The 17,462-nt window shown below is 36.3% G+C and overlaps 1 protein-coding gene across 1 annotated transcript in view; it reads right to left on the bottom strand.

Moving 5' to 3' along the window:
• RXFP1 (relaxin family peptide receptor 1) overlaps positions 1-17,083 on the bottom strand; it is a 52,937-nt gene extending 35,854 nt beyond the window's left edge. The window contains exon 1 of the mRNA XM_030029124.1: positions 16,680-17,083. Within this exon, the coding sequence (XP_029884984.1) occupies positions 16,680-16,728 (49 nt within the window). The 5' untranslated portion in view covers positions 16,729-17,083. The remainder of the gene's footprint in view (positions 1-16,679) is intronic.
• Positions 17,084-17,462: the final 379 nt, after the last annotated feature.

The following is a 17,462-nucleotide window of genomic DNA, read 5'->3' on the forward strand; positions in this document are numbered from 1 at the left end:
AGCCTTTGACAATGTTTACAGCCGTGGAAAATTGAAATGTAGGAGCAGTATCTGGAGGAAATGGAGATAAATATTCTGTTATTCCCATATGCACAGAATTATCTTTGCTGTCAGAGTGTCCTGCATAGAAAGTCATATATTCCAGGTAACAATCACCGCATGATTTTGAAAAGTTGATTTGCTTTTATCCACAACTGTATAACCTGTGCAATTGCTTGAAGAGACTTTTGCCTTAGTTCCTTATCCCTTTTACATATAGGTACAAAAAATAAGGCTGTATTCTAATCCTAGGGTGAATTCACACTTGCATATTGTTCATAAACCTCTCTGATGTTCTATGCTTGTATTCAGAACATCATGTTTAAACCTGTTCCACCCAAAAAGGAGGAGGAAAAAAATCTTATGGAGGCATAGTGTTAAGCAAACAGAATATGTGTAGTATTTTGTGTCTAAAGTCTCTTGCTGCAAAAAGATAGAAGTCACAGACAAATGAGGCTCCCTTCAGTGCAATTATCTGTCACAATCTGAGGAACTACTGAAACACCTGGTAAAAGACAACAATATGGAAAAATTAAACATAAATTAAAAAAACTCAACCACCAAACAATGCCTTACATTTTGTCAAGCCTTTTACCGTATACTCTAAAGACATATTCAGACTGAGCTAAACTTTGTGCTTAAAGGGGCTGATCTCCATGCAGTTTAAATTTAAAATGATGGCATTTATCTTCTCACAGTACAATTCAATGGATTTTTATAGCATTTTCCAGAAATTATTATTAATTACTCAAATAATATTAATCCCTGAACTAATTAATGAATTTACTGTCACAATTTAGAAATCATTCTTTGTGAGAGAGTACATAATCCCTCACTGTGTTTAATGTTTTGAATTATCTGTAAGTTTATAGCCTTGATGATATCTATTCTGAATTTCTGCATTACTCATTTTGTGCTATGTCAGATTACCCTGGCATGTAAATATCTGCCTGGGAAAGAAGATAACAAAGCATCAACACTTAACAACTTCATCCTAGTTGAATCATTGAAAGCACTGGTCTTTGTCCATTGACTTGTTAACATCTCTTTGTTTATGCAAAAAAAAGACAGAAGTTTGGACCCTGCAAATTGTGGGAGATTTATGAATGGAAAACCCTCCAACTCTGTAAGAAAATATTTGGCAAAGCTGACAAAAGTAGACAGGAAATAAGACAGTAAAATCCATTGTAAAATGCTAGATACTATTCAGACAATTCCCTTGTGGATTAAGGAAATTAAAATGGTGTCTTTTATGTGAGGAGAATGGATAAAGATAGCACTGCAACAGCAGCAACAAAAACCTACGCTTCTTATTTTGCAAACACAAACTTTACTGACGCTGGAGTTTATCATGCCAAGATAATGATCTATCATGCTATCTTTGTGATGCAGTATTAAGGGTGTCGACTTTTCTACCTGTTATTGATTTCCACTATGCAAAAATTGAACCACTCTTCTAGTATCTTGTTTTATTGTACATTTTTTTAGCAGCTAAACCTCCTGATAGAATAGCTCTAAAAAATATTGATTAATGATTATTTCATCACATCACGTTACTGGCTGTTTCACATTGGTGTTATATCAAGAAAAATAAAAATGTTATTTTGTAGTCCTTTTATTAATCCAGGTTATGTCTCTTTTCCATATGTGTAGCAAGCTTCAAAGGTACCTCTATTGTTTTATAGGTTCTCATTCACAGCTCATCCAGGATAGAACATCTCAGCTTTGCCTCTTACTGCCAAACTAGCATTGTAAAAGCATGAGACCCCCTATAACACAAAAGAATTATCAACAGCAAACCATATAAACAATCAACTTGAACCCTAATAGGGCTTGATTAATATAAATTATTTCTGTTTTATAATGACTAAGTTTGGGCCAATATTATCTTACACAGTCAAGAGAAAAAAACCCTCATGTCCTTCAGAGATATGGCAAATGTAGACTGATAGATAAAGGAAGACTAAAAATTTTTAAACTGTGTATAAAGAATTTAGCTGCAAAGGTAGAAACTAGAGAAAAGGTGGAACTCAGGACAGATTTGTTTAGGTCTCAGTTATGAAGATAAAAAGTATAAATCTGTGACAGACTTGATTATGTCAGAAGGTTTGCTTTTACAGATACTCCAAGTAGAAAAAAATCTCCTCTACTTACCTCATACAGAAAATGATCTCCTGCATTTCAGTGACAGAGATAATTTCACATATTTTAGCTATACTGTACCAGCAAAATTTTTTTCTCATAATGATCAGAGTAAATATTAAAATATTTGCAATGTTTCTACAATAAATAGAAAAGAAATAGGTGAACTGGTATCAGTAGAAACGGCAAAAACACCAACAAGCATCTTTCTGACAAGATGTTTGCTGTCTCAATACAAAATAATGTTCTACCTGGTAGTGCATGTTCATGATTCTGCAAATTAAATATTTCTGACTACCATGTACAAATGGTCCCCCTTCATCCCCCTTCTTCCCCCAATTCTCAAACTTTCAAAAAGAAAACAAGAATTCATGTCATATACCTTTTAAGCTTGTCCAGACCTGCTGCTTCGAAGCACTTACTGCTAAGGCAGACATCTGTGATCTTTCCTCTAGCTTGAAGAAAGCAGATAACTCTTTTCCTGCTAGTCTTTAAAATAGAAGACTAATTTACCACTGCTTTCCTTTTTTAAAAGAATAAGCAAGACTTGGGTTGTCACCTAGCATAAGATGGTAAGGCTCTTTCCTCTGTTGCATGGATGCAGAATCACTGGGGAAAGAACATGACAACTCCTCATTAAGCTCTCATGAAATGAAATCAAAAGAGGGAACACATTTGGGAAAGCCAAGAACAAGATATTCCTGGGAGAACATGGCTTTCCTTCCAACTAAATTGATTCATGAAGCTAACTGCTTTTGTGCATTCTTTGAAAAATGGCACAAAATTTTGAAAACGGAGGACAAACCAAATAACGTGTGCACTAGAAAAACACGAACTTAACACAGTTACTTGTAACTTCCATAAAACAAGTGAATATGACTAATGGGAACAACACTGGGCTGATTAGACTGAGTCATAAGCAGTTTAACTAATCAAAGCAGCATTACTCATTGCTTGGTACTTGCTAGTCACACCAGTCTCAACTGTATCGCATATAGTTTCAAATAAGGGCATATTGTAATATCAGGAAAATATTTTTGTATTTTCAAAAATTTGAATCACATGAAGACCCATTGTCATGAGTCCAAAATGACTGTCAAATTCCATCAGCCAAATAAACTAACAAGTTTTTCTTCACTTTAAGTTATCAGCTTAAAAATACTGGGGCTGCGGAAATTCAACTGTTTTTAAAAAGGAGTCCTCAGATGACAAGGACGGAGGAATGATCATGGTACTGAAGAATCCACCCTGTACTTACTATGACAGAAAGTTTTTCAAAGAGATCAATGCAAATTTATCAAATGGTGGGACTTTTCTCAGCATCCCATAACTTATTTTAGTTGCTGTACTTCTAGACACAGTGGGAAATGGGCTAGAGCAAGAGAAGACTGAAAATATTCATTTGTAATGCTTGTTTTGAAACAGAATGTTTTCTTCAGCTAAACCAGAAAGAGTCAACAAAGAAAACGTTAAAGTTGAAATTGATTTTGCCCGTCATTTTTGTGCTAGCCTGAATACTTCAAGATGACAATTGATTAAAAAAAATTCCTCTTCTGCGGAAAGGTATTTGAAGGGCATGTGAACTGGCTTTGAAAAACCTTTAGTGTAATACAGAGGAGACCTCTAGGCCTGTAACCTTTATTTTCAAAGATAAATCATCAGAACAAGGCTGTAAAACAAGTTTGTAACTATGAATTCCTTTAACTTAAAAGATGGTTAATTAACGATTGACAAAGAATAGTAGTGACAAGTGGTTCACCAGCTCTGATCAGAAGCATTTGAATCACCAAATGGCAGAAAAAAAAAATATATGACATCTTAAACAGATCTTATTTTTTAAAAAATAATTTGTCATCTGAATTTGTCCATTACAACAATATCTAGAAGTGAATGATACTTAGTTCAGTCTTACATTGATTTTCCCGGTTTTGTTCTGAATTATTCAGCTTCTTCCCACTAAACAAAGGAATTTTGGAGCAATTTATGATAGAGACTAGGATGAAGTTAGTCCAGTGTATTTCAGGATAGAAATATGAAGTTAACTTTTGTATGCTTTTGTTCAACTTATTACAGCTTTATCAGTGGGAATGATTTTTTTTTCAGCATGTAATTTTATAAAAAAGACTTTCCTAAACTTGATACTTCTTTCAGGAAAAGCTTTCTAGTGATTTCTGTGAAAATGTAATGGGAATCCCATACTATTAAAATGATTTTTATTAACATTTTGAAATTGTCCATAAATGACATATTGAAAATAGATTCCTGTTTCATACAGGAATAAAAACAGTTTATGCACTTGAATTTTAATGCTGTTAATGTACACATTTGGAGTAACCCCTTGGGCAAAACTTATAGACCTTGCTCTAGTGGCAATAGATACTTTAGCATTAATCCTTGAGGCAAATCATTAGGGACTTAAAAGATTTAAACATCTGTACAGGATTCCCACAGGAGTATAATTAGGCTGTTATCACTACATTGTTTTTTCTGTAATTTGCTCCTCTTCTCTTTTGCTAATTGTTCAGCCCTGATGTCTATAGCATTTTCTAAATACCTGTGTAGCATATGCATTGTGTTTGTAATTTTCGATTTTATTGGGTGCAAGTGACACAGTGACATTTATTCAGAATGCCTAATGGTTGCAACAATTTCATTTCTAAAACACTAGCAATTTTTTATAATTTGGTTGTTGCTCTTGCAACCAGAATTACATTTTCAGTTTTACTGCATTACATTTATCTTTAGCAGACCATATTAGTTGTCATTCTAGCAATATGTAGTACTTGAACTATACACGTAAGTTTACGACCGACTACATAAAATGTTTGCTTTCATTAAACACAATATAGTGCAAGGATTTTTAGCACAAAACATGCATGTATTATGACTGCGTATATTACATGCCAATCTGGTTGTTATCTTGGATTTTAATTTCCTACAGTACCTTTATGTGTTGCTGTGGGTTTCACAATGCTTTCATTTCAAAAGCATTTTCCTAAGCATAAAATTTGTACTGTCTTTTTGAAAATATAGACTCCAATCTTATAAAAATATTATTGAAGTTAGTTACCAGTTATGCCACAGATAATTCAGTCTAATTAATCCAGCTATAGTGCTGGAAGATCCTCTTTGTATAACTGCCAGATAAAGCTACTCCAGGGCCAGAAACTGCTATTAGAGAATTCAGACTGGTCATGTGGCACCTTGCCAGAGGATTTGGCTCTTACACCTTTTAATAATTTGTCTTTTTGTTCTGTTTACACAGAACTTAGAATAAAAAGATTCAGATGCACAGAGAGTGCTGAAAGAGATAATATTATTTGAAAAAGCCCCAATATGTAGTATAATGAATTTTATCCAGAAACTCAAATTTTGTAGGACATTCCCAGAGGATGAGGGTTCAGCACAAAGACACAAATTAATGAGCAGAGTCAAACCTTTCCATCATTCCCCTTCTCCTTTTCTGCACCTTTCCAAATACACAGAATTTAAATGATATCTGACTATTATTTCTGTTTAGAAATCAGTTCTAGCTCCGTATTCTGACATGACTTGCAATAGAAGATACATCAAGGTAGGTTTTCCTTTGCCCTAGTGTTGTTTTGCATTGGTGTAACTCCTTTGATTTCACTAATTTCTTTTGCACAGAGGTGCAATATCAAGTCTAAAGCTGGACACGTGAAACACTGGGGTTTTGTTCAGGTGTCAGTAGACATAGAACAAAAATGAAGGCACCAATGTAAAATGTGTTAAATACACCATGATAGTCAGTACAATCCCACCTGAAAGGCCTGGAAAGGCAATGGATAGCCACCAAAATCAAGGAAAACTCCCCTCCCAGGAGCTGATTCTTCCTCATAACCACTGAGGAGTGTGCTTGGGCTGGCTCTTTGAGCCCCAAAGATAAAAGAAATCTGTTTCAAATAATATTTTTTTTTGTCCTTTGAAAGACATGTATAAAAGAAAAAAAAAAAAAATCTCTGAAGCTTCACACCAGGAATGGCATTTTTGATGTTTTGTAATAACAGGGAAAAAAGTTTCTTATATAGCAGTATTTGCCATGCATCTTACATTCATTTTCCTATCTTATAACATGCTTATTAGTAAGCTAATGAAGACTTTTTTTTTTTTTTTTAAATCTGAGCCATCAAATAATTTAAAATGTACTTTAGCCAAGAGGATCAAGGACAGCTGGTTATCAATAAATTAGTGTCCCTCAAGCAACTATCATTCACCTCACCTGGATAACCAGCATTCTGAATTTAAATACATAATGACAGTAACTAGAGATTACTGCAAAGAAGTTCACTTTAGACTTGTTGCTTTGCACAAGTTAACCCAGTCAGCCATATATGTAAAGTAAGCATGAATGAAACACTGATTAGTGAAAACTAAATTATTTAAATTAACAAACAACAGACATTTGTAATATGTCTCTTAAGTTTCTATAAAGAAAAGGCAGATTTAAGTGACTTTCATGACACAATATCATATACAGGAGAGGAGTTTGTGTACATGTGCATTCACGCATGGAAGTAAAAAGAAATCCAGGTGATGAGACAGAAAGTACTTGTAGCAAAGCCCTAAGAGAAAGCTGCAATTAAAAAGGGTATGAGATTAGAAAGGCAACGAACAGGGGAATTACTTGCCAATATTCTAATGGTATGATATTCTGAGAATACATTATTTGTAAATGAGCAGAATAGCAAAGAATTATGTGACAATCATTAACTTCTCATAACAGAAAACAATCAAAAAGGTCATAACACTTTGCCTAACTTTTCTTAGGTCGAAAAGGGCAAAACTGACTTCCCCCCTTCAAAAAAAAAAAAAAAAAAAAAAGCATGACTTAGCTGTAACTTCTTTCATACCAATTTTGGTACGTTTTTTTTTTGGTTTGTTTGGTTTTTTTTTTTCCTCCCATCACAAGAAAAGACTGGTAGAATGAACATTGTGCAACGTTGATGATAGAAAAATAGATTTGAGAACAGCCAGCCCGACCACAGGCTGAGGAAAAGAACCCGAAGGGGGGGGGGGAGTGGGAGATTTTATTTTCTCTTTCTCCATCTTCTTTTGCTCTTTAGTGTCTTATTTTGCTACTGAGTCACTTGAACTAAGCAAGCTCCACATCAGCCACAATTTCAGAAGCCACAGTATTTTTCCTCTTCTTCCAAGTAACACAATCTTAAACAAATCTTTGTAAAATACTCTCAGGTAAGCTTTTTCTGAGACTCCAGAGAGAGAAATGGAAGAAAGTGTTTTTGGAGCCCTGCACGAAGTACTTGAAATATGAAACATAATCTGTTTTTTTTCATTCATTGTGCCTTTAATAAAGGCTAAAAAGATGTTAATGATAGTTCTTACAATGGAACTAAGCCAGCATAACTTAAAATGAAGCTCTGAAGCATACTTAAGATTAATTTTGTAACAATAAAAATATATTATTTCTTGGTGAGACTGAGACAGGATTACCTGATACATTTTATTTATTCACATACTTTTGTTACTAAGAACCATTTATAACTATTAAGAATTTAAATTTAATATAGAACTACAAGTTCAGATTTGGGAGGTTGCTGTGCCCTATAAATCTATGAGATTCCACCCTCCTGAAGTATTATAAAAATGGAATCCTTTGTTGTTCGTCTTTGAAGCAAAATAATTTGAAAGTATTTTAAGGAATTTGTCCTCTAAGAGCTCACGTGACTACTTTGTGAAAAATCAATTGGCAGACACTGTGCTTAAATAAATGCATTACTATTGGATTCTCACACATGAATACTTGTTTCAATTTAAAAATCACAAATTTTCCAATCTCTACTATATTTTATTATGAATAAACAAAATTCACCACTATAAATTGTGACACTCCAGTTAAACTGCCATAAAACAGAAATTATCTCAAGCTAATAGGATTTCTGACTTTCTTAAAGTGAATAATGTTAGCTGGTTGAACCATGAGCCGAGACATCTAGCTTATTTCTTCTTTTGCAGGTTATATAAAAATGCACATGCAGATTAAGATTTATAGATTTTAAGATTATAACTTCTAGACTTTATACAATTATTAATGTACATAAAGAAATGTTGCATTAGCAGCACATAGGTGTAACTTATCTGGATATTAATTTTTCCCAAGTAAGTTAGAAAAGATAACGAGAAAATACATTCAGAAGTTTGCCTCCATTTTAGATGCAGTTTGGCTAAACAATACCTTCACATGGATTACTGATGGATGCTGCCTCCACATAGTCTATAGCTCCTCCTTCTCTTCCTTTCAACCCCACTCCAGCTAAATTAACGCATGATGATGTCCATTCCTGACACTGAGCGTTTTCTTGTTTCTAACACAAGTGAAAGCATGCTCTGCGAAACAGCTTAAATTAGCGTAGCGCTATCACAGTCCCTCTCTAGCATGGCACACAAGGCAGGACACAGGGTTGGGAGGAGGAGACGTTTTCTCCAACAGTGATCTGTTGCATCACCCTGGTCCTGTGACACCTTCCCATCAGGTCCCCGTTCAGCCCACATCTGACTTGCTGACTCAGACAACGGGCTTTTTGGGGCAAGGCATGCAGAAGAGTGCCTAGAAAAATACAGCCCCGGTCTCAGCGGGGATCGTAAGAGACTGTTGTGATAGAGCTATCACAACAGTGGAAAGGCGACTGAGAAGAGAGAGTATTGGAGCACAGCTTTTGCCGAGGCATTAAAAGCTACATAGCTAAATGCTTTGACAGACATCTTGAATCACACACAACAGGATGCGAAAGGACATTAATGATCTAAAGTCAATGTGTCTGTGTTCTTTTATTGTCTATCATATTAAAGACAGTACCTTTATTTTTTTAACTGTAGGATCCTTAATTAATTTGACCTACATGATTACCTATAGTCCACCCAGTGAAGATGTATTAAATATTCTTAGCTCCTAATGTTTCCCTACATAAAATATACAGGATGTTGCTGGATATGTTGAGAGAGTAAATCTTAAAACTTCACATCTAAAATGGAGAATTTTTGCTATGATACCTTATTTCCATGAAGAGTTAATTCCTAAAAAGAGTTTTTTATGTTACCAGACATCACAATCCGGCTGTATTTTTTTATATATATATATAGATTGAATTTTTTATAGATTGAATTTTTTATAGATTGATATCAGAATAATATACTTGTAACTTACAAGATCATATCCTAGTACTAAAAACAGTTGGATGTTAGATGCTCCAAAGCTGCATATCCATAAATACAACAACTATTTCTCTGGGCAAAAAACCCAATCTGGTTAAAGATGATGTGAAAGCAGTGAATATGTAAATGAAAGATTTAAAAAAGAAAAAAATGAAAATAAAACCAAATAGTGATAAAAACTAAAAATGTATAGGTAGGCATGCTAGAGAAATAATCAACACATTTAAAAATAACTGTTTTTTCTAAAACATATTAAGAAAAAAGAAAAACCTCATGTGACACATAAGTCTTAGGAGCGTAGAAAAGCCCAACTATTCAATACCCATTTCTGATACATATTTGGAAAGAACAAAGTGGTTGTATTCTTTCTGCATGATGCTGGAAATCTGTACTGAAGATAAAGCAGCATTTCTAAATGAAAATATTTTCAAACCAGCCACAGGAGGAATTTGAAAGGAATTAGTTGTGAAACACTTTGAAACTAATGTTATTATACAACAGGTTCTGAAATACAAAGAAAATACCAAAACAACTAGAGGCTTGCAGTGTTAATTGAATACTAGAAAAGAATGAAATTTTCTGAAAACCGGTGTCTATAGTTCCTACGTAATACAACATAACAGTAAATTCTTGTGCTTTAACCTGGAATTGAAGACCAGAAAATGACATCAGGGAGTGTATTTTCATGGTAGATGGGCCTTCTTGAATAACTGTCTAAAAATGCAGATCATCTTTGTCAACTGTATTACTATTAACTTCTCCAGACTAATCAAGGCATTTGACCCACAATCACATGGCTTTTAAATTCATTAATGTAGTCCCTTTTTTTCCATACAGCCCAAATTTTGGCTTTAACTATGTTGTGGCCAGAACTTAAGTTTCATGAAAGGATGCTGTTCTTAGTAGCTGATTCCAAAGAAGAGGTTGTCTATTGCTCCCTTATCTATTTTTAGACCTCTTTTTTTAACTGCAACTGAAAACCAAAAGTAAAACAGAAAAAAAAATATTTTTCTAAGTAAAAAAATACCACCACCACCTTTCCAAGCACTGTGCATTTTTCCCCATGTTCAGCACAGCACTGACAATCAGGTCTGTGATGGGAAAAAGACTCCTCTCCCAGGTCAAGTCAGTGCTTTTATTTTCTCTGCAGAACACAGGAGAAAGGCAATTTTCACCTGCTTTGACAGATGTATGTACATCTTCAAGTCTCAGTCACCATACAGCCTCTGCCATTCTTACTGCTGTAGTGGCACTTGCTCTCCTCTGGAGGAGACAACTACTTTTTAAACATTTTGACCAAATAAAGCCTCAGGATTGCTGCAGAGTACGTGGGTGGAACACAGTGGCCTGCGGCATACAGGACTGGGTGATTTAACATCCTCTCTGGATAAACTCTGCTAAGTGATCTCATGTGCACAAGTCCTGCAGGATCACTGTAGCTGCTGCTGGGCTCTTCCTCCCCACTGCCCAGCCACCCTCTTCTCCTGACGTCAGGTATACAGGGCCAACTTGCCCTCCCAGGGCTGGCTCTCCCCAGCAGGTGTCAGCTGATCGCTCCAGAGACTCATTCAAATCCATATTTTCCCATCAGTCATTCTTCCTGGTATCTGTATCTTGCCCTGTCACGCAAGTCAACTGCATGCTGGATCCCTCATGAGCATTGAGGGCAACACAGCAGGTAGTGAGCATAACACTGTGCATTACTTCTTTGCATACACAAAGTCACTTCCTTATGTGCGACATCAGTTATTAGCAGCATATATTCAAATTCTGTCACAGATCTTTAAATTCCATACATTTCTGCAAACACACCTCCATATAATACTACAGGCATTTTATCTACACTTCGGTTAGTCCTCTAATGGATTACTGACACCCTGCTGCTTAGTCTACAGTCTAACCACTTACAAGTTACAATATTAAATTCCTCATTAGTTTAGTCACACAGCTACAATAATTAAACTTCCCATATTTAAGTCCTCACAGATTGCTTAGATTACAGTTTAGAATATGGTATTATTGCTCACATGGGGAGCTGAGACATTAACATATGTATGGCAAGTGTTTCTGCTAATTTTAGGTTCCTGCTTTCAGAATCAGTTTCACAGATTACTTAAAGCATAGCTCTTACAGATTTCAGTGGCAGCTGTGAAATGAACACTGCCACATCAGGATGATCAAGTTAAAAAACCTAGAAAACCTGCCATATAATTATTATCCACTTACGAAGCATTTAGAGCATCACTGTCTGGGGCAAGAAACGGGAACAGAAATCAGTTTGCCAGAGCAGAGTTCAGTTGCCTTCATCACATGGCCATCATTTTGTAATCTCCAGCCTCATTCACTTTTTATCTTCTACAGCAAATGAATAAAGGGTCACACAGGCAGCGTAATTCACTATAACTTTGTGATTCATTCTTCAAATGCAGTACACAAAGCACAAGTTTTTGTGGAGTTATAGCATGAGGAAAACTTAGTATGTGCACATAGGACTAATTAAGATTGCATCCTTTGTCTCTATTCCTAAGCACTGAGTTCACAAAATTAGTAACATTCTTTGACATAGGTAACATCCTGGGCTATTAAAAGAGGAAATTGGTTTTCCTCTGACATTTCATAACATGACACCATGCTGAATCACTAGTTCAGATCCTTTAGCCTGCCAGACCTTTTGTGTTCGAGAGGGTAGAGTGATCCGATTGCATGTTACCAGCCTCTGAGCAGAGGTGTTATGCAGGAGACATTTTGCTAGAAGACAGTGAGCAACAGGACAATCTTGAGCTTCCTTCTGGCTTTGTAGCACAGTGCTCACCCCACCAAGCACAGCTCCTTTTTCTGCTCAGTCCCACCTTTTCCTCACCCTGGCTGCTTACCTCACTTTCATCCTTTCTTGCCTAATCACTACCTGCTTCCCATCCTTTGCTCCTCTTCTGCCTGCACAGGGTCCCAGTTCTGGTCTCACTACCCTCTGACTTTATTGTTCAGACACTCCCCTCTTGGAGCTCCTTTCCTTCTCCTTCAATTAATTCACTGTTCCCTGCTGGCTCCCTCTCACACATCCCTTTCCTCAGTCTCTACCCTCCCAGACCAACAGCCTTTCTGATTTCCATTTTCCCTTTCTAAGTAGCATTAGCCTTTTTCCTCACCTCTCTGCTCTCTTGTCCCACCTTCCTCTCCCTTTAGCCCCTGCTTTCAGTCTCCTCATTCAGTCCTTCCCAATACATTTGCACCTTCTCTGTCTTTCAGACACAACCAATATGACTTCCTGATCCTCTCAGCTTCCTACACCTCCCTGCCTTGAACCAGTCATTTCAAAGTCTGATTTGATGGCTTCAAAGCACAGGAAACACGTCACCACCAGGAAACCCTCACCGAGATCACTGGTGACAGTTCCTCTGATGAGTTGCACACTGGTCTCTAGCATCCAGGAACATGCATTAGAGAACGTTAATTTTTATGCTACTGCAACTAGGCTTGAACAGGCTCATTAACTCTAGTAGGATGGCCTGTCAGAGGACTATCTCTCAGACAGTGATTTTGTAGAGGAATACTGTAGAAGTCCTTATTCGTTTAAGAAAAGGCATTGCTTAATACAAGATTCCCAGAACTGTTCAACATAGGCAAAGTACCAATTCCTCACTTTCTGAAAAATGGAAATTATTTTGGTAAAGTTTTGCTTGTCTTCTTGCTTAAGGTAAAAAAAAGTCCACATTGCACATAAAATTTCAGAGCAAATGGTTGAAGTCTGGTAGAGTTGCTATAAACAGTCAAGACATGTTTGCAAGCTGGGTAGCCCCTAGTGCTATTAAAGGAGAGGTGAAAGCATCTTTGCCCATGCAGCAGTTGCAGGCAGACCAGCCTGTGCAGATGACAATCATCTAACTTTCAGAGCTTCAGTATTATATAGACTTTTACACTACCCTCTAACTGACATTAGAGCAATTTTTCCTCAGGAAATCTAGTCTTCATCCCTGATTTTCTGTAAGTATATTAATTTTTGTTGTACACATAGACATACAAGATGCACATTATTCTTCTAGCCACAGGGAAGCCAGATTAATGCCCAAGATAAATGAAAGAAAAGAAATACCCCAAAAATTATTATTACACAATGATTATTTGAGCTTGTGCAAAGGCTGAAGTAATTTCACTTTCCTATTTACAAATCTGGAACGAATCTTAAAATATGTTACAAACTATGTAAACAAGAACACTATCCTGCACAACCGTGTCCCAAATGATTTGGGATGGTCTCTTTCCCACTTTTGACAGAAAGCATTTGGTATAAGAGATCTTGGCCTTGAAAACAGCTGTCACATGCATGCAGCACCAGAAGGGCTAACAAGTTTCAGATGGTTTGAAGAAAGTTTTCCTTGGCATTTTGAAGTGAGGGTAAGGGAAGGAAAAAAATATATGAGGGGAAGAACAGAAAGAGGAGGGAAGGGGAACTGTAGGCACAAGCAGAAATAGGATTGGGAAACTTCAGGTAGGGGCACAGAGCATAGAGGGTTAAAATAGGAACAGTCGCAATTGTTTTCCACAAGGAGCCTGCCAAATCCCTTTTGGAATTCACTTTGAATAATTTTAGATACTAATGTTCTTCTGTTTTTCTTAATGATTGATAAATGAATTGTTTAAGAGTCTGTCACTTAGCCAAAATCCAGGGAGACAAAGTAGTTTTTTGTCCCCAGAAAGCTAATCAAAGTGACTCTAAAGACACAAATGTGCACTATTGTTGTTGCAGCGATTACTGTTGATTATTTTACTGAGGGAAGATGTGGCAACAGCCAGCGCAATGCCAGCCACATGCCTAAGTGACCTGCTAGCTTTGCAAGGGGGGTCAGCCACCCAGGCAGATGTTTATCCTGGCTACCCATTCAATACTGCCAGTTCCACAACTGGAGCCTGAAATGTACTTTTCTGCATGTTACAATTGATGCTGTCACGCTGGCAAAACCCGTGGTATAGATGCTGCTTTGTTTTCAAAGAAACCCTCTACCTGGTATAGTATAGTCCACATGGGAAAGTAGTCAGGAAGGTGCCGAGAGTTGCTGGTGCATAAAAAGCTTGATTATTTGGATTAGTTTGATTATTTGGATTTTGGAAGGAAAGGTTTTCATATAAAAAGACTTAATGAAGAATCTGAAGGAAGAGAGTAAAATAAAAGAGCTATTGGAGTAATTTGGGTGCAACTTCAGCTATTGAATAGAAAACTAAACAGGTGTAGATTGAATTAACATTGACGGGTTAGGCAAGAGAAGTTTTTGTACAATAGATATTTCTCATTTTACTTTTTAAAGAATTAAGAGCATCTATGAGCTGTAGAAATTAAAAAAACCCACCAAACAAAACCCAACAACAACAACACGCGTTCCCAACAAACCTCTACTGCTGAACTTCTAGCAGTCTATAAACAGCAAATCCAATTTCTAAGCACAGCTATACTTATTTCAGGAGTGTTTCTTTTAATATCAGCTAGCCTAAAGACTTGAGCAAAGCTTAAATCTATTGTGCAGATGAAATCAGCCAACTTGTAGATGTGGTTACAATTCAGATTGCTGGCTGAAAACTCTGAAAGGCAGTGAAGCTATGAACTGTGCACTGAGAGGGGTTGGGAGAAGTGGCACTAAACTGATTTTGGGGCAAAACAGAGCACTAACAGGTGGCAGAGACTCCAGGCATACATGTGCTTTAATCTATGAGTGCACTGCTTCTCTCTTTGACAAATCTAGATGAGCGATGTGGTTTTCTTATAAATGTTATAATATGCTATATATGATGAGCCAATAAACACCTAAAAAGGTAATGGCCATCATACCTATAATACTAGAAGGCCTGTAGTCATTCACTGTCCTCATCTGCTGTCCTATTTTGCAATATGCTTCAATATATTTCAATAAGTTTTATAAAATCCACAGGTGAGATTAATTTAATCCAGCAGAAATTATACCAACAATGATTTGCACATCTTATATGAATGTTTCAACATTTTACTGTTTTGATATAGAAAACAGTAAAGTGAAAGGCTTAATTTGTTGAAATCCTTTAGATTTTATTCTGCATACCTTGAAGTACTACCTTTAAATATTGGATTATTGCTCATGGATAATGCTGGTACATATGAAGCCAGACTTCGCTCACAGGCTTGATAAAAATCTCATTATCATAGCCTGCTTAATTCCAAATACATTAATATCACTGTTTTTTCATGCTTGCAGCTCACATATTATGTATTCGTCCAAAACATCATAGAAATGCTTAGAGTTTTTCCACAGATTTAACTAAGCTTTGCAATGGTAAAAATAACGGTAAGAGGAGCTCTATTTCCCAAACTCCTAATGTGGGCAATATCCCTTACAAATCTTATGTTAAGCAGCATAGTATGCACATGTAACCCCCAAAAGGTTTAATTTAAAAGTGGGAGAGAGAGCAAGCTATTGTTCAATTAAGAAGAAGACGGCAGAATTCAACCTTATGCTCCTATTAGTTTAACAAAACAGTTGATATTGCAAAGGCTAGCTATTTCATCTGCAAAATTAATAAAATATTATTTTAGTATTGACATTGTGCAACAAAATGCAATTTTAAATATAAAAATTGCAGCTAAAGAAAATGATAAACATTAGGAAAATCCAACATATAGATCAGTATCAGCAGCTTCACAGGGACAGCTTTACCAAAGTCAAAAGCAGCACTTACAAACAGGTTACTTGAATGAAATGAAAAAAACATTACTAAAGCAAGCGGAAGGTCAGGTGTAACTCCCACCACACTGAAGGGACTTGCATCTGACAGAAAACTTAAATTTAATTCAGTGTCCAACTTGCATGCTATACTGCCTATCATGCTGTATCAAAGGGTAAAAATTCCTGCTACCTTCACAACCTACTTTTCGAGAGCTACCAATTCTAGTAGTGCTTGCACAGTACCACTACAAACTACTGAACTGGGTTGAAAATGTGGATTTCACGGCATCTGAAATGAGTCACTTCTATATGTACCCTCATTAAATATTTACAGCAAGCATTCATGTAATATTTAAACTGTTTCTTATTTTTAAATTTCAGCTCATAACTATTAATAGTAGCTCTCAAAGCATTAAGTACAAAAATATCTGATCCTTACATGTAGCTAGTAACCTTGAGAGACTGCATTACACTTCGATTCTATCAAAGAATAATTGCCATGAAGAACTGTAAAATAACACTGAGATATCATAGTTTTAAAAAAAATCCACTACTGAAGTTTATCAGCTATCTGCTTTGCAATGTTCAAAACAAGAAAAAAAAAAAGTCAGGTACACTTACCCTTGGTACCAATAAGCAAGAACATATAGAAGCAGCAGTCGGATGTCATATCTGTCCTTCAGCAATTCAATGAATAAAGTCAATGAACGTTGTCCCTTAAATTGCAAACCAGCCAGCGCGCTGCTCGTACAGTCTGCTTCTGACAGCCTTCAGCAGTGCATGAAGCAAGCTCCCTTCTCTCCCCTGCCTTCCTCCCTTACTCTCCTTTGTGCTAGGTCTCCCTCTCTCTCCCCTCTCTGGCACACACACACAAAAGTTTCCAGGATCACACTGGCTCCTCAGGCTCTCCCTTTCAGGATGGGGTCTGCTCTGTGGCAGGCAAAGGCTGGGCTGTGTGCATGGACACAAGTCTGCCCTAAGGAAAGCTGCTGCTGCTGCACAAAACACAACCAGAACCAGAGAATTGTCATAAATTGTCCAAATTTTTTTTTTCTTTAATTTTTTTTTTTCTTAAGTCACAATACTGTGAGAGGCCTGAAAAGTACAGTTTTATTTAGGTAAATCTGTTTGAAACAAAACATTTGCTATAGTTTAGATAAAACCTGGTGGTTTCCCAAGTAAGGGGAAGCGAAATTTATAAACAGTCCCTTTGTAGCAATCCAGTCACTCACTGAAATACAGACAAATGCACAATGTAATTTATTTCCAATAACAGCATGTCACTATTTTTTACACATTAACCACTCTTGATGACTAATGTTAAAAAAAAACTGTGAAAGAGCAAAGAGGGATGTTTGGAAACATATACTATATGGGAATAAGATTTTTGACAGATTTTCTCCT

This window comes from Aquila chrysaetos, chromosome 1 (genome assembly GCF_900496995.4).
Source record: "Aquila chrysaetos chrysaetos chromosome 1, bAquChr1.4, whole genome shotgun sequence".
Lineage (NCBI taxonomy): Eukaryota > Metazoa > Chordata > Aves > Accipitriformes > Accipitridae > Aquila > Aquila chrysaetos.